Source organism: Sminthopsis crassicaudata, chromosome 1 (assembly GCF_048593235.1).
Source record: "Sminthopsis crassicaudata isolate SCR6 chromosome 1, ASM4859323v1, whole genome shotgun sequence".
NCBI lineage: Eukaryota > Metazoa > Chordata > Mammalia > Dasyuromorphia > Dasyuridae > Sminthopsis > Sminthopsis crassicaudata.
This window is the reverse complement of record NC_133617.1, coordinates 582132099-582155992: the sequence shown is the minus strand read 5'-3', so window position 1 is coordinate 582155992 and position 23894 is coordinate 582132099. Positions and strand designations below refer to the sequence as shown.

At 36.2% G+C, this 23894-nt stretch overlaps 1 protein-coding gene and 1 non-coding gene across 2 annotated transcripts in view; both read right to left on the bottom strand.

Annotated features, from left to right (window-relative positions):
* Positions 1 to 8384: 8384 nt before the first annotated feature.
* Positions 8385 to 8511, bottom strand: LOC141552396 (U6atac minor spliceosomal RNA). Its single transcript, XR_012485189.1, has one exon. It is a non-coding gene; the product is annotated as a U6atac minor spliceosomal RNA (small nuclear RNA).
* Positions 8512 to 10533: 2022 nt separating this feature from the next.
* Positions 10534 to 23894, bottom strand: part of SV2C (synaptic vesicle glycoprotein 2C) — a 247113-nt gene continuing 233752 nt past the window's right edge. The window contains exon 13 of the mRNA XM_074282309.1: positions 10534 to 17305. Coding sequence (XP_074138410.1) covers positions 17122 to 17305 — 184 coding nt within the window. The 3' untranslated portion in view covers positions 10534 to 17121. The remainder of the gene's footprint in view (positions 17306 to 23894) is intronic.

Here is a 23894-nt window from a genome sequence, read left to right as displayed (position 1 = left end):
TTAGAGAAATGCAAATTAAAACATCTTTGAAATATCATTTTATATCTATCAGATTGGCTAAAATGATTGAAGGAGAAAGTAATAAAAACTGGAGATGTGGAAAAATTAGAACATTAATTCACTGTGGTGGAATTATGATCCAATCATTTTGAAGAGTAATCTGGAATTATGCCCAAAAAGTTATTAAATTGTCTATACCCTTTGATCCAATAATACCATTACTAGGTCTATTTCCCAAGATGAATAGGGAAAAAAATGTAAAGAACCTATATGTTCTAAAATATTTATAGCAGTTCTCTTTGTGGTGGCAAAGAACTAAAAATTGATGGGATGCTTGTCAATTAGGGAATGGCTGAACAATTTGTGGTATGTGGTCATGATGGAATATTATGATGAGTAATGATGAGCTTATTGATCTTAGAAAAACATGGATATACTTGCATTAAATAATGAAAAGCAAAATGAGTAGAACCAAGAGAATATTACATATAGTAATAGCAAAACTGGGGTTTTTTCCTTCACTGATTTTTAACAGTATTTTATTTTTTCAAATACACGTATAATAGTTTTCAATATTCACCTTTGCAAAACCTTGTGTTCCAAATTTTTCTCCCTCCCCTTCTCTCTCCCTCTTCTTAAAATAGCAAGCAATCTGATATAGGTTAAATGTGTGCAATTCTTCTAAACACATTTGTCATGCAGAATAAAAAACAAAAATCAGATCAAAAGAAAAAAAAACACAAGAAAGAAAAAAAAAACAAGCAAGCAAACAACAATACAAAAAAGTAAAAATACTTTGCTTTGATTAACATTCAGTCTTCATAATTCTCTCTTTGGATGTGTATGGCACTTTCCAAGTCTTTTGGAATTGCCTTGAATCATTTCATTGTAGTAAAGAACCAACTCCATCACAATTGATAATCACATAATCTTATTACTGTGTACAATGTTTTCTTGGTTCTGGTCACTTCATTTAGCATTGGTTCATGTCTTTCCAGGCTTTTCTGAAATCAGCCTGCTCACAATTTCTTGTAGAACAATAATATTTCATTACATTCATATACAATAACTTATTCAACCATTCCTCAACTGAGGGCTATTCACTCAATTTCTAGTTCCTTGCCACTACAAAAAGGGATGCTACAAATATTTTTTGCACATGTAAGTCTTTTTCCCTCTTTTATGATTTCTTTGGGATACAGACCCAGTAAAGATACTGCTGGATCAAAGGTTATACACAGTTTTATAACCCTTTAGGCATATTTCAAAAAGCAATATTGTTTTAAGAACAACTTTGAGTAACTTCATTTTGACCACCCAAATTTGAATACCTAAAATAACTACAAAGACATATGAAGGAAGATGCTATTTGCCTCCTGAGAAATAACTTATAAAATAAAAGTATGTATAAAATAATTTTATGCATGCATGTATAAACACACATATATACACATACACACATGTATATGTCTGTGTATACTTACATATACATATTTGTGTCTAATGAAGCTATATTCAGGATAGGGAAAGGAGGAAAGAAAGAAGAAAAAAATTACAAGATGACTATTATATAGTATTTTAAAATAATAGCAAGTTGTATATAATAAGTTTGCAGCTTCATGTGCAATTTTTTTCTATTTTACTATGTTATGGAAATGCTTGTTTTATTCTTAAAGTTCAGGATAAAATAAATATATATGTAAAAGAAAATTTTAAAAAGAGAATGGGAAATGTTCTGAAGGGCTGACAAATAGCAAAAAGCTGACAAATGGTGTTTCTGGTTTAGAATTTAAAAAAAGGGAAAAGAATGGAATCTATAAACTATAGCACAGCAAATTTGATTTGATTTCTGGCAAATAAAATTAACCTAATGTCATTTTTTAAAATAGGGCAGTTAGATTAGTATATCAGGATTTTGTTAAAGATATAATTTGCCTACCTTTTAGTGAAGCATTTGATAAAGTTTCTCCAGAAACTTTTGTGAGAAAGATGGAAAGACATGGTGTATAATGGTAAAATTAGATTTAAAACTGGTTTAAAGTTGAGACCCAATGAATAGTCATTATTGATTCAATGTCCTTTGGGAAGGAAGCCTCTAGAAGAGTATTTGAGAGAGCTATGCTTGGCCTTGTGCTGCTTAATATTTTAATTAGTTATATGCATGGAAGCATAGATGACATATTTCATGAATTTGCTAATGATCCAAAACTAGGAGGGATGGCGATCATATTGGATAACAAAATCAGTATCTCAATAGATTTTTTTTTTCTAAAAGCTGCAACACTTGACTGAATTTTAATAGGAATAAAAATAAAATCATAAATAATCATGGACTGCTTTACAGATACAAGATGGATAAAGCATGGCTAAATAGTTATTCACTCAACAAAGTTCTTGCAATTTTAGGGAACTATAATTCAATATGAGTCAACAGGTTGATTAGGACCAGCAAATAAAGCTACATTTTTTGGTTGAATGATTGGAGTCATAATGTCCAGAATAATTGTTGGTGGTAGTAGTGATGATCTCAATATACTCCATCATGAGCAGTCAGTTAATAAACATTTATTAAGTACTTACTCTATATCAGGCATTACACTAAGTGCTAAGGATACAAAAAGAGGCAAAAAGATAGTTCTTGCCCTCAAAAAGTTCACAATCTAATGAGGGAGATAATAAGTTAATGTATATGTACAAACAACTTATGTACATAATAAATAGTAAATAATTAAGAGGGGAGGCATTAAAATGAAGAGATTGGAAAGACTTCCTGTAGAAGATGGCATTTTGTTGTGCAAATTCTTTGATCCAGCAATGTCACTAGTGGGCTTGTATCCCAAAAAAATTATAAAAGAGGGGAAAGGACCCATATATGCAAAAATGTTTGAAGCAGCTCTTTTTATAGCAGCAAAGATTTGGAAATAGAGTGAATTCCCATCAATTGGGGAATGGCTGAATAAGATATGGTAAATAAATGTAATGGATTATTATTAATCCATTATTACATGAACTGATGTTGAATGAAGTGAGTAGAACCAGGAGAACATTGTACACAGTAACAGCAAGATTATGTGATGATCAACTATGATGAACTTGGCTCTTCTCAGCAATGCAGCGATTTAAGGCAATTGCAATAGAAGTGGGATGGAAAATGCCATTTGTATCTAGAGAGAGAATTATGGATCCTGAATGTGGATTAAAGCATAGCATTTTCAACTTTTTTGTTGTTTGTTTTTTTCTTTCTCTTGTTTTTTTTTTCCCCTTTTGGTCTGATTTTTCTTGTACAATGTGGCAAATGTGGAATGTGTTTAAAAGAATTGCACATGTTTAACCTATATCTGATTGCTTGTCATCTTAGGGAAGTAGGAGAGAATTAAGGGCAGGAAAAAATTTGGAACATAAAATCTTACAAAAATGAATGTTGAAAACTATTTTAATATATATTTGGAAAAATAAAATATTATTGAGAGAAAAAAAAAGAAGATGGGATTTTAGTAGGAACTTGAAGGGAGTCAGGGAAGGCAGGAGGCAGAGATTAGCATTGAAAGGATTCTCGCAATTGAAAATAGCTTGAGAAAATGGCCAGAAATGGAAGATAGAGTTTATCACGCAGCAAAGAGGTCATTGTCATTGAATCATACAGTATGTGTTTTGGGGGTGTACAAGGGGGTGTGAGGATTGGAAAGGGGGCAGTTTAAGGATAAGAAGACTGGAATGGTAGAGGAAGACTAGGTTATGAAGGGCTTGGAATGACAAATGTAAGATTTTGTATTTGATCTTGAGGCTTTAGGGAGCCCCTGGAGTTTATTGAGTAGGAGTAGGAGTGGTGATGTGATAGAATACAAAATTTAGCTTATGGACAGTCATAAATATAGAGAGGACCCAAGGAAACATCATATGAGAAGAAATGGAAGGAATTGGGGATTCTTAGTGTATAGAAGGGAAGACTTAATAGGGATATGATAATCCTTAAGGATCTGAAGAATTGTCATGTAGAAAAGAGTGATTAAACTTTTTTTTTTTTTTTTGCTTATGACTTCAGAGGGCAGAACCGGGAGCTATAAATAATATTTGAAAAGAGGAAAATTTAGGCTTGATGGCAGGGAACATTTTCTGACTCTTGGAGTTGGCCAATAGTAGAACGGGCTTCCTTGGAAAATAGTAGATTGCCCCTCACTGGACATTTTCAATAAATAAATGGATATATCCAAAGAATCACTGGACATTTTCAATAAATAAATGGATATATCCAAAGAAAGAACTAATAAATAGAAGTATGTATAGAATGATTATATATGTGTATATATAATTTATATATATGCATATATATGTGTATATAGATAGATAGATAGATACACACATATTTGTTTCTAATGGTAGCCATCTCTAGAGTGGGCAAAGGAGGGGAAAAAAAAGAAAAAATAGAAATTTACCTGATAACTTTATTATATATTTAAAAGGAATAGCAATTTGTACATACCATATTTGTAATTTCACATTCAATTATCTTTTATTATATTGATATGAAAATGATTATTTCATTCCATAAATTAAAAAATAAATAAATACATTTTAAAATAACTGCATGATCCTGGCAAGTATGTTGTAGCAAGGATTCTTGTAGTATTACAGGATAGCTAGATAGCGTATGTCCCTGTGAACTCTGAAAATTCATTTGGTCCTTTTCAGTGCCAAGCATGAGTCCCTATGTAATTGTTCATGGACAAAATGTGTGATATTGGATATATTTTGAAACACCTTAAAGGTCTGTGAGAGGACTTTGGGGATATGTAAGAAGAGGTGACAAATATCTTAGCAGAGAATAACAACCAGAACCCTTTGGGGGAATATATTTAATATTTTTGCAAGGCAAGAGAAAAATATAGAGTCCCCATATGTAGTTGTTAGCATTTATTAATTTGAAATTATGCAATATCCTTATTTTTACCCACCAGACTCTTCTTATTTGCTGGCTGAATCAATAGACAAACTTCAGAGCAAGGAGTATATTTAAATAGGCAATATGATATAGCACTGGCTCTGGATTCAGAAGATCTGGGTTAAAAATCTCATTTCTATTACTTAATGCTTATTTGACTTAGAACAAATCACTCAAGGAGCTCAGTGAGCCCCATTTTCCCCATTTTAAAAATGAGAGCATTGACTAGATTGAAGTCCATTTTCACCCAAGAAATTTTTACATGATCCTGACTCAAATCTAAGCCAAAGTATTTTTGGTAGCATTTCTGCATGTTCAGAGAAAAATGCACATGTTATATGTTCAAAAATCAAGACTGTAGTGGTCACAGAATGCAACATAAGCAAGTGCTGCCAGAAATAGCTCCAATGCATTATGTGTTTGATAATGAATTAATTTTTGGTTGTTACGTTCAGAAATTCTTTACTGTTGCCCAGTTTTTTACAACCTCCACATTCAGTTACATGACCCTACATGGGATCTCAGGAATATATGACCTCTCATGTTAATTCCAGCTCTAGTTTTATGATTTTATGGTGCTACCTTTGAAAATGAAGATGCAGCAGTGTGGGAATGACCAACAGGCAGTTCACCACAGGAACCACTTGACTATCTTGACATCTTGAAGCTTTTTTTTGACAGTTGCTTAGCTGCACAAAAGAGCCTGAGTGTCCAATTATTTACTCAATCAAGGTGAAAGTATACTGTGTGCTTAGAGATAGCAGCTTACTATCACTTATAATTCCTCCTTATCCCCTGGGATTTTTAGATGTCCTTGCTTTACCTTTCCCTCTCTTTCCTTTTCCTTCTTCTTTCTTCTCTCCTTCTCCTTCTTCTTCCTTCCCTTTCCTCCCTTTCTCCCCTTCCCTCACCATCCTTCCCTCCTTCCTTCTTTCCCTCTTCTTCTTCCTCCTTCCCTCACCCTCTCTCTCCTTTCCCCCTCCCTCCCTTCCTCTCTTTCTCTTTTCTTTTTCTCTCTTCTCTCTTTCCTTCCCCTTTCCTCCTTCCCTCTCCCTTTATTTCTCTCTTTTTCTTTCTCCTGAAATATACAAATAATTTAGACTTTGTATAAGGTAAAAAAGGGTAAATAAAAGAAAAGACCTGAAAGGTAGGTTGAGACTAAAACGTGTAGATTTTGAATGCCAGGTAAATTTAATTTTAATAGACAATAGGGAAAAATAAATGTTTTCCAGCAAAGGAAAGACAATATTGAACCTGGACTCTAGGAAAGCATGGTAGGAGTGCCCTGAATTCACATAAGCTATATTGTATATTTCAAGTGTAATAGTAGAAAAAACACTGAATGAAGGATTCATAAAATTTGAGTTTGAGCCCCAGTTCTTCTATTCTCATCATAAGACTTTATCTCTCTGATTGTTGGCTTCCTAATCTATTCAAGAATGGTATTAATACTTGCATTATTGAGTTTTCCTTTATCACAGGACTGTTGTGAAGAAAACACTTTATGGAGTCAGATTACAGTTTTTCTTAAAAATTGTATTTCCTCTGACTGTGAGATCACTCGGAACGATGGACAGAAGTTGGTAGGGGCTATCTCCAACAGACATGTGAGAGTTAATCATTAAATTTTTAGTATAAGTATTTCCCTACAGAACAGAGTATGGTTTATTGATTTGTTAATTGTCTAGTCTAAAGAAATTGATGGCACAAATATTAATAATGCAGACTGACTAATGCAGTGTGTTCTGTGGATTTCTTTCTCTTTCCCCTCACTCCCTCCTTACCAAGTGCCTGGTGTAAAATAGTGATCAACATATCACTGGGATTGACCTGGATATTTCTAGTCTATGCTGGCAGAAATAGAGAGGAACAAAATGGCTTTAACTCCAGTCAGTAAGAAAAGGTACTGAACATTGAGGTCCGTTCTCCAAGTAAACTGGCAAGCACTCTAAGTACTACAGAGAGCACACTCCATTGAGCTGGCCATGTTGTCTGAATGCCAATTGTATCACTCTGGATAGGAACCTAGTGGTCCTAGTATACTTTGATTCTTGGGCCCACTTCCTGTTTCTTAATAATATTGAGCAATGGCCTCCAACCTCCCCTCTTTCCCCTCCCACTGTGGTGAAGACATGATTGCTAATATCATTTGGATGAACCAAGATTCACTATCTAAAATCCCTCTGGTACACTTTACCATGTATCTTGCCATGCTATATGCCCTATTTTCTCTATGGCTATGTCCTCCAGATTTATTTTCCAGTCAATGCATCCTGAGGACCTCCAGATATTTCCATTTGCTCTATAGATAAACTCTTCTATATGTTTTATCACCTCCAATTAGGATGTGAGCTCCTTGAGAATATGGAGTATTCTCTATTTTTACTTCAAGCACAGTGATTGGCACATAGTAAGTACTCATTTATTCAAGTTGAGATTGTTGCCTATTGCATCACTGATTAGACTAGAGAGGGACTAAATTTTGGAATACATGGGAATTAGCATTTGTTCTCCTTTTACAACTTCTTTTATGACTTTTCTTAATATTCCTGTTAAAGAAATGCTATTCTGAACTAAGAGATAAGGAGCATCTGCTGGGGGAAAAGAATTTGAATTTCCTTACAAATGAATTTTCCTTTTAGTGATCCCTTATAGTTGCCATGGAGTTTTCTGGTGAAACATATCAATACTCAAGATATATCAGTTCACTAGAAGAAGAAAAAAGTAAATCCTATGTCAAGGAAAGCATATATATATATATATATATATATATATATAAAGATTGGAGATATATTAAAAGGCTCATTTTTCTTCTTTTCCTCCTTGCTTCCCTCTCTCCCTAATCTTCCCTTCCTTACCCCTCCTTCTCTTTTCTCTCCCTTCCTCCCTTCCTCCCTCCCTTCCTCCCTCCTTTCCTTCTTTCCTTCCTTCCTTCCTTCCTTCCTTCCTTCCTTCCTTCCTTCCTTCTTTCCTTCCTTCCTTCCTTCCTCCCTCCCTCCCTCCCTCCCTCCCTCCCTCCCTCCCTCCCTTCCTTCCTTCCTTCCTTCCTTCCTTCCTTCCTTCCTTCCTTCCTTCCTTCCTTCCTTCCTTCCTTCCTTCCTTCCTCCCTCCCTCCCTCCCTCCCTTCCTTCCTTCCTTCCTTCCTTCCTTCCTTCCTTCCTTCCTTCCTTCCTTCCTTCCTTCCTCCCTCCCTCCCTCCCTCCCTCCCTCCCTTCCTTCCTTCCTTCCTTCCTAATGCTTATTCCTTCCTTATTAATTAATATTGCACCATATTAATGCTGGACCTAATATTGACACCAGCTGGCTAAGCGATCATTTACAAAGAATTTCTAAACTCAAGCAATCCAGCAGGTTCAGCTTCCCCAGTAACAGTTGCTATAAGTATGGACCACCATGCAGAGGAAAGAACCCATTTTCAAAGAAAGTTAATACTGGCTTATATTCTTGATAGTGTTAGATGCTATAGAATAGGTGGCAATGCTTTACCTGTGTGTATATATATAGTAAAGACCACTAGCACCTCTTCTGTCCTTATCAAGTAGGTGCTAACCTTTTCTCCTTTCATACAACACCTGGCAAGATTTGAAGATCATCTGGTAAGAAAAGGTACTGAACACTGAGGTCCTTTCTCCAAGTAAACTGGCAAGCACTCTAACTACTACAGAGAGCACACTCCATTGAGCTGGCCATGTTGTCTGAATGCCAATTGTATGCTTGCCTAAGAGACTGTTTTATAGATAACCCACACAAGGGAAGCCCTCACATGTTGGTAGGAAGAAGTGGCACAAGGACTGTCTCAAGGTCTCTCCGAAGAACTTGGAATTGATTGCGTGATATAGGAGACACACCACCTAGCGTGGCATTCCCTCATCAGTGAAGGCACTGTGCTGTATAAGCAAAACAGAATGAAAGTAGTTCAAAAGAAAAGGGAGATGTGCAAATTTAGAGAATCCCCTCCAAATATGGACTATTTGTGCCCAACCCGTAACAGCACGCTCCAAAGTTGTATTGGTCTGATCAGCCACAGCTAGACATGTTGTAACCCAACTCTAACATAGTGATGCCATTTTGATCCTCTTTATGAATAAAAAAAACAATAATCAACCAACTATATTCTTGATGAAGAAAAATTCTTTATTTGAATATAATGGAGCAAAAAATGCCCATTTATTAATCTGATGTACATTAAATATCTTTGTGTTTGTTACATGAATGTCAGGTATCTGGCAGATAAATTTACATACACTTCCACAGTTGATAGATTTATACCGTATGTACAATCATTCTACACAGAGCATGCCCTTCCACCAAGATACAGCCAACTTCCTTCAAGGCTTTCGGTAAAAACACACTTGGTCAAACATTTTGGCAGTCAGCAATCTGACACAGAGGTGCATTCCAGAGGGATGAGTTCACAATTGGACCAGTTGGACTCAGGATGAAAAAATCCAGAAACCTGCAAGTGAGGATTTATTGGGGGTATGCACATGCAAACACATATGTACAATAGTGGTGACTAGGACCCACGTGACAGGAGAGCACACAGAGCAGGAAATATAGAAACCAAAAACAAGACCATTGCCAAGATCTCTTTGCAAAAGAGTTGATCTGAAAATGCATCCAAAATGGAAATCTAACTTAAAAAATAGCTTAGTGCTTTATATACACTATGTACACATGAGCAAAGAGCATGAGATGTGAGACCTGGGCATCATATCCCTGGGTCAGAATTAAGGATGTACAGTGAGTTTTTGAATGTGGAGAGGGCATAAATCAAGAGAGAACACTTCTTTACCCTTTAATCTTTTTGATTTAGTATATAGATTAGGCACCATAAATTTATAACAATTGTGGTGGAGAGGAAATTAGAACAATATGTCAACCAGCACCTAGGCAAGATTGGTGAACTTCAAAGGCAGGTGGGGGTGGGAGTTTCAGCCTAGGACCTTCTACCTGCGCATGTGTAGGATTGGAGATAGACTTCATACAATTGGAAAGGGAATTCTATTGGTTTTATTTACTTTGCATCTAATAATGTATCTGGCATCCTTTCTGATTTGTTAGAATTTCTTCTTTTGAGGGTAAAGCAAGGAACTTGGTTCACTATTCTGTGGGGTGGAGGATAAACTCCCATAAACTCAGGATAGAAAGCCCTTGCAAATTTTCATGAGAGTGGGGCATAAAGAAGACCTTTCTCTCCTCTTCATTATCTTGGTTTCTGTAAGACCAGTAAGGCAGTCACAATCACATCTTTGCATGATGAGCAGCTAAATATTCTCTAAGGCAGCAGTTCTTAAACTTTTTGGTCTCGGGACCCTTTTACATTCTTAAAAATCATTAAGGACCATCCCCCATGCTTTTGCTTATATAGGTTTTATATATATATATATATACCTTATTAGAAACTAAAACGTCTTAGTATTTTTATAAAATTATTTTTACTGGTGGACCTTGTGAAAGAATGAGATTTGGAGAATCACTGTTGTAAGGCGTGCAACTTCAACAAGAAAGGTCATCCCTGTTGCCTAAATTTTCTTTATCAGTGTTAAGTTAGTTGATAGCCAAGGACTTTGTCTTATTGTTCAAGTGGGCAATTGTTTTTTTGTTTTTTTACTTTAACTTAGTTTTAACTTGGATTAAACCCTATTGGAGGATGAGGAAAGAGTATGGACAAAGGGGTACCTTCTGTAGTGCCATGATTCTGTTTTAAAGGAAGAAGGGGGAAGATCAACCATTGTAATTTTAGCATTTGGGTTGGAAGGCACTAGAACTTTCAATGTTTTATATAGTTTTATCACAAATACAGTCAAATGAATAGTATTATCTTTGAATATATGATTACATGTGTGATCTTGACTTAGGAATTTGAGACAGGACAGAGACTAGGCTATTGTATATGGCTTCTAAGCAAATGAAAACTTTTGCCAAATCATGGTTCAATATCATCTTCATAATTGTATGTCAGAGGCGTTGAGGGCTTGTTGAATACCAGCTTTTCATTAGGCAATGTATTCACAACTAATATATTTGACAATCACTATCCACATGTTATATCTATATTCATGTTTTAGAAGAATGATTAAAAACTCCTTTCTTCAGCTGAGGATTACTATGATCAAGCTAGGTTTCTGAGCTCCTCTAAGGCACAGGCAGTAGAGAAGGAAACAAAGGTGAGGAAGATATAAGGTGAGCAGGAGAGAGAGTGAAAAGATAGATAAATTGGAAGAAAGGACAATGTAGTCATAGCTTAGTGCTTGGAATAAGCAGCACACTTAGGGTGAGTAGCTTTGTATTTTATGATGTGAAAATAATATAAGAAATAATCAGGATTGATTCTGTTTTGTCAGGAGGGGGAATCAGTTACTGTTGTGGCCCAGATGTGGGTACATTTAGTAGCTACCTCTTTTAACTGATTGTAATTACTTTAAGTTCTGTAGTTTCTACGTGACTATATTAAAATGTACCCTCTAACTCATAATGCTTGATGGGGGAGGGAGGAGAATCCTTGTTGCTTTATCCTAACTTTGAAGAAAAGATAGAAAGGGAAAGAAAGAATAAGGGAAGCCTTTGGTGGAGAAATCTTTGAAAACAGAAAGGAAAATTTACCCAGTTGATTAGTTCAAGGGAAATATAAGAAGCAATAAGATTAATTTATGCTTTCCAGAGTGAAGAGTCCAAAGACTGCTGGATTACAGAGTTTCCAACACATTTTAGTTGCAGGCCTAGAAAAGATTCCTGAAAATAGACAGCAACAGTTTTATAGAGCATTTCTTATTTTTAAAAATCAAATAATTTCTCCTTCAAAATGTAGCTACTTTTTTTGTTGTTATTTTTGCATCTTGTACCTTAAAATAATATTTCTGGGTGATATATTTTTTTAAAATAATAACATTGAAAAGAACGGCAGATTTGTCTATTTCTCCTTTTTTCCCCCCAAGTGTGGGCTAAATAGCTTCTATAAGGATGCCCAGTGTGACAATGCTACTTTGTGAATAGGTAGCTCTACCTATTAGGTATGTAGTAGTACCAGCTTTTTTGCCTTGCTGGGCAGGCTTGGGTGATGGTTTTAATTTCCAAATTCCTCTCTCCCTCCTTGTAAGAAATTATTGCTTTTGTGGTCAATGTGATGTTCTGCTCTTTGCCTTTCAATGACAGACACAATTAACTTTGTGTCCTCTTCTTTAAAGGTGGTACAAAGAATGAATCATTTATCACAGGAGAAGAGTACAGTAAATGTCCCCAGCAATAGAGAATCTCTCTTGCCATCTAATTCCCCTACTGCTCCATTTGTTCCCAATGTGGGCTGCCATTTTGTAGACTGGACTCTTGAAAAAAAGTAAGTCACTAATAAAGAATGAGATCCTGCTCACATCAACTGTCAGTTGCAGGAAACTCTGGCAATGGTTATTTCTTGAGGTTGGGCAAAGATTATTGAGGAGAACAGACATAAACCATGTGTCAAGACAGTGACAAGAATAGTACAAAAGCAACTGTAAACACATACAAGGAAATAGTTAAGTGGACAGATAAAGCACACAGGAGACACTGACATACTATATAGATTTAACTTGTTGAATAACATGGTAAATATGACAAAAAACATACATTGCCTGAAAGAAGGAAAAACTGTGTGAGTTTAGGTTTGATTTCAGAATTTTTAAGGTGCAGATTGGTAACATTTCCTTCTGTTATCACAACATGACTGGTGTTTCCTCCCTCCTACCTCCCCACCCCCAGCTACTGAGATGAATTTTGTGTAGAATAGAGATTTCAAAAAAATAAAAAATAAAAAGGAAATTTAGACTTAGAGCCAAACTGGCTTTTAAGGGCTAGCTGACTCTCTTTCTATGGTGCTAAGTGTCAAACTCGAACATTTTTGACCTGAAATCTACTACATGAACAGGAAAAGTGTTTTTATTGAAGAAAGAAATAATAAAGTCCTTTTTTGTCATTGAAAAGAATAAATGTTGAAACTGCCCAATTCTATTTTGGTTAGCAGATATCCAATTCTATTTTGGTTAGCAGAAAGGAGCAGATGGCATTCCCTTGGCATGCTACCTAATTGAATCCTGTGGTTCAAAAAAAGTCCTTTCCTTATACTCTTCATTTCTTCACCACAATATTTTTTTGCACTAGCATTTCTGACCCTCCATCACTCTCCCTGCTCTCCATTCCCCCTTTTATCCTTTCCATGAATGGAGAGCAAAATTCTTTTTGATAAGAACCAGAACTGTCATTTTATGTATATATTTGTGATAGTGTAACTTTCAACTAAGAGAGAATCCATCAGAACCTTGTGTTCCTGGCAGCAAAGACCTATTCAAGAGCTTTTTCAAGAGTATATGAGCCAAACATATGTGCAGGAAAACCAATAGATATGACCATTGTACATTTTAAAAAACTAGTGAATTTGACAAATATATCAATCTGGAAAGATGGGTTCTCAGCTTTGAAGGGTTGAATTTTTGACTTTAAAGAGGCTGTCAGGGTAAACACAATTAGAACGCTGACCTCTGACACTTCTCACAGTTGTGTCCCAATTGATTACCCAACTTCTCTCTGTTCATTCTATTCTATTCCCTAATATTTTCAGTTATAAATTGAGTGTATCAAATGTTTGTAGAAGTATTACCAGTAGGTAATACTCCAGAATGCAATCTCTTGATTAATGCAGAATTGAAGGAGCCTTTTCCCTGAATTCAGCTGAATTTTGATAGGTAGAGGATCCCCTCCATGGAGTAGTCTGTGATGGCTCTTGGGACAACAGGGTAAGTGAGATACCTCCTGCCAACTATGCTTGGCATATAAAACAGTGATGCTAAATGTGAGTCTGGTCACTGAAACATAATAATAAGAAGCACAGCTTGACATACTGAACTTGTATATGGGGAAGGTATTCTGTTCTCCCTGAGGGGACATGAAGAATTCTGGTTGGATTCTGGGGAAGGTTCAGAAGCATTGGCATATGTACCAAAAGAATAGGAAATTTAGGAATTAAATATGCCTGTTTTTCTTCTGGGCTTTCATATCTGAGTTCTTTCTTATTTTCTTCATTGTTTTGGATGAAAAGACATGTCACCCAAACTTTTATGTATCAGTGAGTAACCCAATAACTGGATAGATTCATAAGCATACTTATCTCATCATTACATCTTAATCTGCAGCTAAATGTCAAACCCAAAACACGCTAGACAGGCTTTGCAACATACCTTGGAAACAACCTGATCTCTTTTAGGGAGAATCTTTGGAAGAGGAAAACAAATGTGAGGAACTTAGGTGAAATAGGTAGAAACTGGCAAAAAAATTACTTGTTTATAAATAGGGGCATGCAAAAAGTTCCCACTTGGAAAAGACCAATAGCTTGGATTTTGGACCAAGGGATGAGAAAGGTCCTTTGTAGATCTCTGGAGGTGGATTTCCTAGAACCCTGCTTACTGGCAGAAGAAAGAGATGGCTTCAGAGAAGTGGAGTTCTGCTTTTAACTTTTCATTAATGCTTTGCTGACTCAATTTATACTAAAATATAGTTCAATCATGTACATTCTCTGTAGAAGCATCATATGTACTGATTGACACAAGATAAATAAAAATCGTATAACAGGACTAGAGAACCCAGTAAGACTATAAGAACAATTGTTTTTTGAGTTTAGATAAGGGCTTCTTAACCTGGAGTCTGAGAAACTTTTTTGTTCTTATACTTTTGATAACTATTCAATAAAATTGGTTTTTAAACCCTATGCATTTGATTGTACACATTCAAAAACATTATTCTGAGATGAAATTCAAAAATTTCCCCAGACTATCAGAGGTATCTAGGATGTGCAAAAGTTGATGATCTTGATGTATAGGAACACATGCTTTCCCCCCCATATAATTAGTAATGAGGATTTATTGATTCAGACTACATAGGATTTGGAAATACTACTTTTGGGAACATCTTGAGACCAAGGACAATTTTTTTTTTCTATCTGTGCCTGGAATGTGGTAGATGCTGAATGACTGACAGTCTTGCTGTTTACATATTTCTCATCAATCTAAAAGACTTTGAGAATGTTTCCTTGAAAGGGAAAAAAAGTGAAGGGGAAACAGAAGGAAGAGAGTGAGTAAATTTCAAAGGAACGTAGGTCTAAGATATTTAGTACAGCCAATGTCTTTGCCTCTTAATGACAGCGGATTCTCTTGTTTATTTTGGTTAGTTTTCCAGTTTTGGGCTCCTCTTTCCTGTTTCCTTGATTTCTATAGTCCTTCTTCCTGCTTTTCTCCATCCTTTTCCCTCTCTTGTTATAGTTTTCTTGTTGAGCCTAGCCCTGAACAGTTTCTTCTTATGGAAAAATGCCCTTCCTGCTCTTCCAAAGACAAGACATTCTGGTGCTATAGACCTGAGCAACAATGAGGGGCAGTCGGTGTCCGGGGCTTGTTTTACTGAAATAAGCTTCCATGCACAGTCTGAACTGAGATCACAGTTCAGATCACAGTGATCATGGGACAGGGAGAGGTAGAGTTGCTCTTTAGAGTCAAACCTATAGTCAATTAATTATTAGACACAAAGGTCCCAAACTAGAGCTTCCATTGGCTAGTCTTCACTTTTGTGTGGCTCCTGAGACCTAGCTCTTTTGGTCATATTGCCCCACAGAATAGCTAATGTTGACAATCTTCTAAGGAAGTGTACCAAACTCAAAAGCATGTATCATTTCAAGTGACAGTATGTATGGCACAAAAGATGATTTACTGCGGACTGAGCTATTATTCCAAGTATGTACAGAAGCTTCAGATTTCAAAGAAAGATGTGTCTTTACACGTAGCAAAATTCCAAGGCTGAGGCATGTGGGAGAGGTGAGGGGGTCATCTGGATGACAGCTGGTCCATGGGAATTCTTTGCTGTCCCTCCCATTGCCATTCTCAAGCAAATTCCCAATGAAAAATTACAACCAAGCAGCCAACTGGGATTGTGATGCTGTTATAACTCCATGGCTACCTTTGTAGAGATATGGATGGATTTGATCAACACAAGCCGAAGGCAAACACTGTAACCCCGAAAACACTGTCCCTATAATGCCTCAGGGAATCATTTTAAAATTGTTTGAGGACAAATTTTAAAACAATATTTTCAAACTGGGTGATCTGTTGCAGGGAAGCAGCAGGAGTAGTCACGTGTAAGCACTTCATCAACAGCCATAGCATCTGTTCTTTGAGATCAGAATTGATGAGATGGAGGGACCATTTTTCTACCAAATTTCACTTTGTTAAATCAAAACTAATTTGTTAAAGTTGTTTAACTGCACCTGACATCTCTGTTCTACTGAGAAGGATAGAGTAGTAGAACAAGATAGGGCAGAAGAGAGAACAGAAACCTTTTTAGAACCTTTCTTAACCTTTCTGTCTATGACAGCTGCCTATTAGGATCAGAATTTCTCTTTAATTTTCAAATATTCAGAAAACCACATTCATGTACACTGTTCTCACCAATATTTCTGCACATCATGTCAGAAATCAGAAAACAAGTCCCTCCATGGACTTTTCTTGCACAGATTGTTTACCACACTTTTTGTTGTCAGCTGTCCTGTCATGATTTTTCTCCTTCACCCTCATAACTGAAAGTACCCCGCCCTATCTACTCTATACCACCACATGGTTCGGATAGCCCAAATTATGCATTGCTCTTTTCTATGTAAACAGGAAATATCAGACTGTTGGGGAAAAAATAGAATCTCTTTTTTCAACATGAATGTAGTAATAAGCCAACCTATATTTCCTGTGTATTATTGCATTGACATTAGCACTTATATACACCATCACTATTCCCCTTTCAGCTTTCTTGATTTGACTCAGCAAAATCTGAAGCCATCCTGGCTATCTTAGTACCATTTTTAGAAAGGCCTCTGTTGATGAAAAGAGCCGGCTTTTCAGCATGCATTGTCATTCTCTTGTCTACTTTAGGAGGAGGTAGCTTTCCTTACAGTTTGGAAAGAAATGATGCATGGCAAAGCAATGTGTGCAAATATTGTGTTTGGGGGAAAGGACTCACACAGCTAAGCGTTAGTCACCACAAGAGGTCAATTTATGATAATATCTGACCCATCTTTCTTGGCATGAAATCTCTAAAGCCTTTGCACCAATCAAGAAAATTGACACTTGGAAAAGAGAGAAAAACAAAATGACAAATGGCTTTTTCTTCCCTATCAGTTACATCAAAACCTGGGTTCTCGTATCAGGTAGACGGAGTCCCACCAATCCTCCACATACAAGCACAGTAGAAGCTAGTAGAATAGGGATGGCTTTGGTGATACCAACAAGGGAGCCAAATATTAAGTTTCCAAGCACAGCTGCTGCTTTGCATAGAGCATTCAAGAAGCCAAAACCTGTTGACCTGAAAAAAAAAAAAAAGAAAAATGAAAAACATGAAGAAAACGGTCTCTGTGCTTACAATCAAGAGTTACTTTAAGAACATTCAATTATTATAATATAGGTTAAAGTCTTCACAGGTGGATTATTCTGCATATTATGGGGATGAATAATTAAACCCTTAAAAGCAAAAAACTGAGACAAAGCCAAGGCAGCTGATGCTTTGCTTTCAGGCGCCTCTGATGACTCCCTCCCTACCTCCATTTGGACAGTTTCCTATAACTTTGAGTCAGAAGGGCACGAAGGTGTGAGGAAGTTGAGGAAGTCCTGCCCCCTTTCTTCAGCTTTATTCCATTAACTAGAAAAGCTGACTAAAAGAAAACTTAAATCATCTTCTCAACTATCCTGCAGCTAGTCTGCAATCTAAGAGGTAGCATCTTCCATCTTCACAAGAAAGCATGGAGTCTGGGGAAGACTGAAAGGAAGATTGACAGTTCTTGGCTTAGAATTTAACATTTTATCAAAATGTCATTTCACACCACTATGTACAAATGAAAATATAAAATTGCATTGACAAAGGAGGAACAAATATTAATTATAAGTCATTTGGAGCTTTGTGTCTTAGTACATCCTTTCTTCAGTTTGCATTGTCAGGGTTTGACCAAGGGAATAAGCTGTTAGGTAACTTTGCTGGATGAAGATATGATTATGTCTGGGCCAAGTGCTAAAAAAAAAAAAAAAAAAAAAAAAAGGAATGTAGGCAGTGGGAAGGGGGAGGGGGAGGAAAAAAGGAGAGGGTGAAGAGCAAGGCTGAGATAGATAAGGAAGCTGCTCATTGGGTAAGAGCTCACTTGGAACTGAGGAAAGTGTGAGGATTTTGTACCTCCAGTACACCACAGATGGCTTTTATGTAGGTCTCCCACTCGTTACCTGATCTGGTCCAATTATACAGGGGAGGGAAAGTCTATGTGTCTCCCCAGACAAAGCCCTGGATCCCCTAAATCCCAATAAAAGGTGGGGGAGAGAAGCAGCAGGCAGAGAGCATTTTGATGGAGAAGGCATGGTAAAAATCAAGTCTTTTATTATTGGAGGAAAGCAGGATGTCCAAGCAGTGGCAGAGTGGGTTGGCCCGGACCCTAGGAGAAGGTATAGTTGGAAGCCCAGGTAAGGGAGTGGGGACAAATGTGTGATAGATATGAGAACAGGAGGGGAGGGGAATGCGTTGTCAGTTGAGGATCATGAGTTGTGGGGGTGGCAGTCTCATCTGGTATGGGAAGAAAAATGCCCATCCACATTTCTGTTCCCTGGAAAATTCCAGATACTTCTTTTCTTTCAACTTGCAGAGACAAAAATTGGCCTGAATTGATTATCACTATGCCCCAATGTGATATTTTTTATTTTTATAATGTGTTTCCTTATGAAAAAAATCAAAACTAGCTAAATATAAAAGAAGGTTGTGTGAGCCAGAAAGTATCTGATTGCTACAGCATGTACACTTTTCTTCGGCATATTCACAAATACACTAATCATTCAAGAGAAAGGAAAAAGACAAATGTTTATTTAGTATCTACCATGTGCCAAGCACTGTGGTAAGTGATTTATATTTATTATCTTATTTAATCCTCACAAAGTCCTGGATGGTAAGTGCTATTAAAACCCTCATTTTGCCTTCTCCAGCTCATTTTACAGATGAGGAAACTGAGGCAAAACAAGAGTTAAGTGACTTGCCCAGGATCACATAGATAGGAAGTGTCTGAGGTCAGATTTGAACTTTGGTCTCTCTGACTACAGACATAGCACTTTATTCACTGTGCTATCTGCTTATCCTCAATGTGGGTAGGAACGGCATTATTGGGAAGTCATAGTCCTAGAAAATGTGCCATCAATAAAAAACTTTCTTCTTTGAACTTTGTCAACTGAACCTATGGCTAAAGGTGATGTTAATCCTTTTACTACTTGCAAGCAACCTAGTAACCAGCAACAAAAAAGAACTTTTTAGTCAAACCACAAAGTAAGTTGATTCCTGCAGTTTAGGAGTTGGCAGTAGTGTGGAATGTGGAGGATATGTAACAGGATCTCTTATGATGGAAAAAAATGGGAACTTCTGAGGAGAGAATAGGGGGAACTAGAGAAATGCATGAAACAAGTCACAAGATCATGCTATTTTTTATCTCCTTTTTTTTTTTTTTTTTTTTTTTTTTTAATGAAGAGATTAGTAATGTCAGCACCAAGTCCAAAAATGAAGAGATTGCTTACATGGAAAATAATTGAAAAAATAAAGTGACTTAAAGTTTGCTTTTTGAGTGTTAGAAGTTTGAATAATTAGTGTTCTTCAGAAGACAGTATAAAGAAATTTCTTCCTAGGAGTAGGATCAAGAGATGATGCCAGGATTCTGAAGTTGTCTTCTGTCAGCAAAAATGTTGTTTTTTTTTAAACATTGGTTTAATAATTTAGTCTTTTTTTTCCCCCTTGGAAAAAAGAACATGTTTATAAACTTTAACACTTTAATGTTTACAAGGCAGCTTTCCACCTAGCAGTTGGTGGGGTTGGGAAAGCACAAGTGATGTTATCTCCATTTAATCTTGAGGAATCAGTCTCAAAAAAGTGAAAAGATTTGTTCATAGTTACCCTTAGGACTTGGCAGAGCTCTCCAGGGTTTGGGTTATTAACATAACAGTAGATGAAGGCATTGTCTCTTGTGTGTTGTACATAGTAAATAAAGGAGAAGAAGTAAGAGATTTTTAACTTTTTTTTTTTAAGAAGCTTTTCAGCAAATCTCTTTCAAGGGTTAACAAAATAACCAATACAGAATTTACATCTGGTATAAAAATTACTAGGCAAATGATGGTAGGATAGGGAATGTAACACAATACTTCCCCAATACAAGAAATATCTTGTTTTATACTACTGAGAAAATGTTAAAGACTGTTCCTTTATTTATTTATTTATTTATTTTTTTGACATTCTAATAGTAACAAAGGCTTGCATAAAATTTCCTGAACATTCTGGAACTCGATTTTTCTATTCAGTGTTTAAAGGCAAACAAACATACTGATTGTTTGGTATCCATGGGATTCTAAGGAAGATTCCACTGTCCTGATTTCCCAGGAATCTGCATTTTCATTTAAAAAAGCAAAGACAGTCTTTGAGGAGGACAATTTGCAGGAGATTTGACACCTATGACAGGCTTAAAATAGTGGCAACCCACTAAAGAATTCATCTCCCTTTCCTTCAGGGAACACTTGCAGCTGGAGAAAGTGGGATACTTTCCAACTCTTTGTGGTAGAGGCCAGTCATCAGAAACAGTGCAGTTTTAGAAAGGTCTTTCACAGAAGGGAAAGTCTCTTTGAGAGTTCTGTGCACATGAGGTAAGCAGAGCTAAGTTAAACACAGTTCCTTGTACTTAAGAGAAATGCATAAAGCAAGGCTCCTACAGACAGATAGATCTGGTGGTGTGGAGTCTCCTGCTGTTGGCTGGTTTCTAGGCAGCTGGGGCTGACTACTGCAGCATTTTACGTATGGTAATGAACCTTTTCTATCTTCTAACAACTACCAATAAACAAAAGTGTGGAAGAGGACTAAACATTCCTTTTCTTACTGAAAATTCCCTTGTTTCTATCATGTTCTAATCTATTGGAATCTTTTGAACATTAATTTCCCACTCCCACCCCAATTGATGGCACATTGTGTTTAAGTAGCAGCATTGGCTTTTCCCACATTTCTAATACTCTCTCTTTCTTCTCTCCCTTCTTCCCCTCCTTCTCTTCCTTTATCCATCCTTTTCCTTCCCCTTCTCTCTCTTCTTCTTTTCCTCCCTCATCTTTCTGTCTCTGTTTTTCTCCATTTCTCTCTATCATTCTCTCTGTCAGTCTCTCTCTCTCTTTCTTATTATTAGCTCCTTTGTCTGACAAGTGTGAACTTGGTTTTATATATATATATATATATATATATATATATATATATATATATATATATATATATATATATATATATATATATATATATATATATATATATATATATATATATACATATATATTTATATATATATATATATATATACATATATATTTATATATATACATATATATAATATATAGCAGGTTTCCTGAAGATATTCTAAGTAGCTATGGGGAAAGTAACAGCCAGGGCCATTGTGATCTGACCTGGTACCTACTTATCCCTGGGACTTTTTCATTGAATAAACAAAACTTCATTTCTTGGATTTTACTTTTTAAAATAGTGACAGAAAGACTACTCTTCCCCCAACCTTCCCTCCTTCACTATTAGTGGTGGTAACGATGCCTTGAGAGACAATTCAGGGAAGGGTAAGTAGAGATGATACAATATGCTGGTGATTTTGAAGACTGGGTTGAGAATGTTTTTTCACATTTTATTATAGTTTCACCACCTATTCTTTATCTTTCATTTCCTTTTATTCTACTATTTTTCTGTCCATTTATCTGCTCCTACCCTTCTATCCACCATTATTTCTGGTGAAGAAAACAAAAGTAAAAACAACATACACTTTCTCATGCATGGATGAAACTGGAGAAGATGTAGATATGTTTCAGAAAACTCTAGGAAACGTTTTTTAAAAACTGGATTTGTCATTTCACTTTTCTAGGGAATTTCTTATAAGGGAAATTCCTTCCACTAAGACAGATCAGCACCTGCTCTGCAATTTATAGTCTCCTTATATGTTTCCTTATTGCTGGCTATAAAAAAACAAATTGGGATTTCTGTGAAAGTAAATGTCCTGGACTTTGCACTAAATTCACCAAAATCAATAACCAGCAGGTATGGACACTGTCCTCCATAAACAGGAATATAGTTTGACTGGGTGAATTACACTTGGCTCTTGGTCATAGTTCCTTTTCAACAGAAGGAACGACTACAATGATTACTGCTCTTACAAAAGAACAGTGATTGTTGTGATTTACCATATTCTTTGATTCAGTCATCAGTAATTGAATAAATTACTGGGGGAGGCCATTAGACTCTGCCATGTATAGGTGAGTGAAAGGATAGGAAAATTAACTTATTTATGGCCTTGGTAAACTTCTTTCCTCTGAGAAATGGAACTTTTCTTAATAGAAATATATAAATTTGACTTCACTAGTAAGTGCTTTGTTTGTTTGTTTGTTTGTATTTTCTTGGTCAGTCTTTAAGTTCACTAGTGAAAATATTTTAGAAGACCAATAGATCAAAACTTGAAAGAACAGAAGGTGATATCTGGAGCATATCTTCTCTTTCTTTGTGGTTTTATTTGATCTCTCTTTGTATATCCTGTTTCTTCCCCAAATACCAACCAGGAGATGATCTTAATCAAAGGTTGGAGTTCTTTGGCCAAAATGTCCATTTCAGAATAAAGTTATTTGGGGGGAGGGGAGGATCTGGGATTTTTACATAATTCCTTAGGGAACACAAACTTATCACTATCCTCTGATCACCTCTGGAGAGGAGAAAAGGTGCTACTCTTCCTTTATACCTGGATAATTCTTGAAATTCTATTTACTAGGATAAACTCTAGAGAAGTATCTTATCTGGTTTCCATCTTATCAAGGGAGGGCCTTCCAAAGGAAACCAGGTAAGAGGTGGGATGAAGATGGAATTTCAGGAAGCTTCTATAACTTGCCTCTAGGTGAACAAATTCCTAGTTTTCTAATACAGACCAAATTAGGAGTGTTTAGATTTTTCTAAAGAATTGTGTCTAGTTTTGGCCACCACCATTTGAGAAGTGATGTGATATGGAAAGGATAAAATACTTGGATTCAAATCCCCTTCCATATACTAGTTGTATGACTCTGAGCAAGACACTGCCATTGAGGAGGTTGGTCTTGGTGGTCTCTATGGTTTCTTCCAATTCTTGGTCTATGATCTGATAAAAGACGAGGAGAACATGTGGATAAAGTTCAGAGAAGGAACCACAGAGAAGATTAAAGAGCTGAAAAATAAAGCCCAAGTGGAAGGGTAGGAACTGGGATTCATAAGATGATAGATTTTTAGCTGAAAGGAACTTCAGTATCTGTTGAGTTCAGTTTTCCTTACTTTACAGATGAGTAAACTGGACAGTTAGGCAGTGCCATAGTGCACAGAATGCTGGACCTGGAGTCAGGGAAATTTATCTTCCTGAGTTTAAATCTGCCCTCAGAGACTTCCCAGCTATATGATTACTTAATCTTTTTTGCCTCTGTTTCCTTATTTGTAAAATGTATTGGAAGAGGAAATGGTAAAGCACTTTAGGATCTTTGCCAAGAAAACCTCAAAAAAGGGCCATGAAGAGTCAGACAGGACTAAAAACAACTCCACGATAACAAAACAGAGGCAAAGGCATTTTAAGTGATTTACCTAGGTTCCTACTGCTAGTAGGTATCTGAAGAGATATTCTTCAGATAGATATATAGATGATATATAAAGCATTTATTATGTGCTAGGCATTATGCTAAGTGCTGAGAATACAAATACAAGGAAGCAAGGCAGTGAAGTGCCTTTAGGAGCTTATATTAAAATGAAGGAAATTTAGAAAAGAAGAAATTTTGGAGGAATTGGATGATTTTTAAGTGTGTGTAGGACAATGAGCATCAATTCTAAATTTCTACTGTGGTGAGAA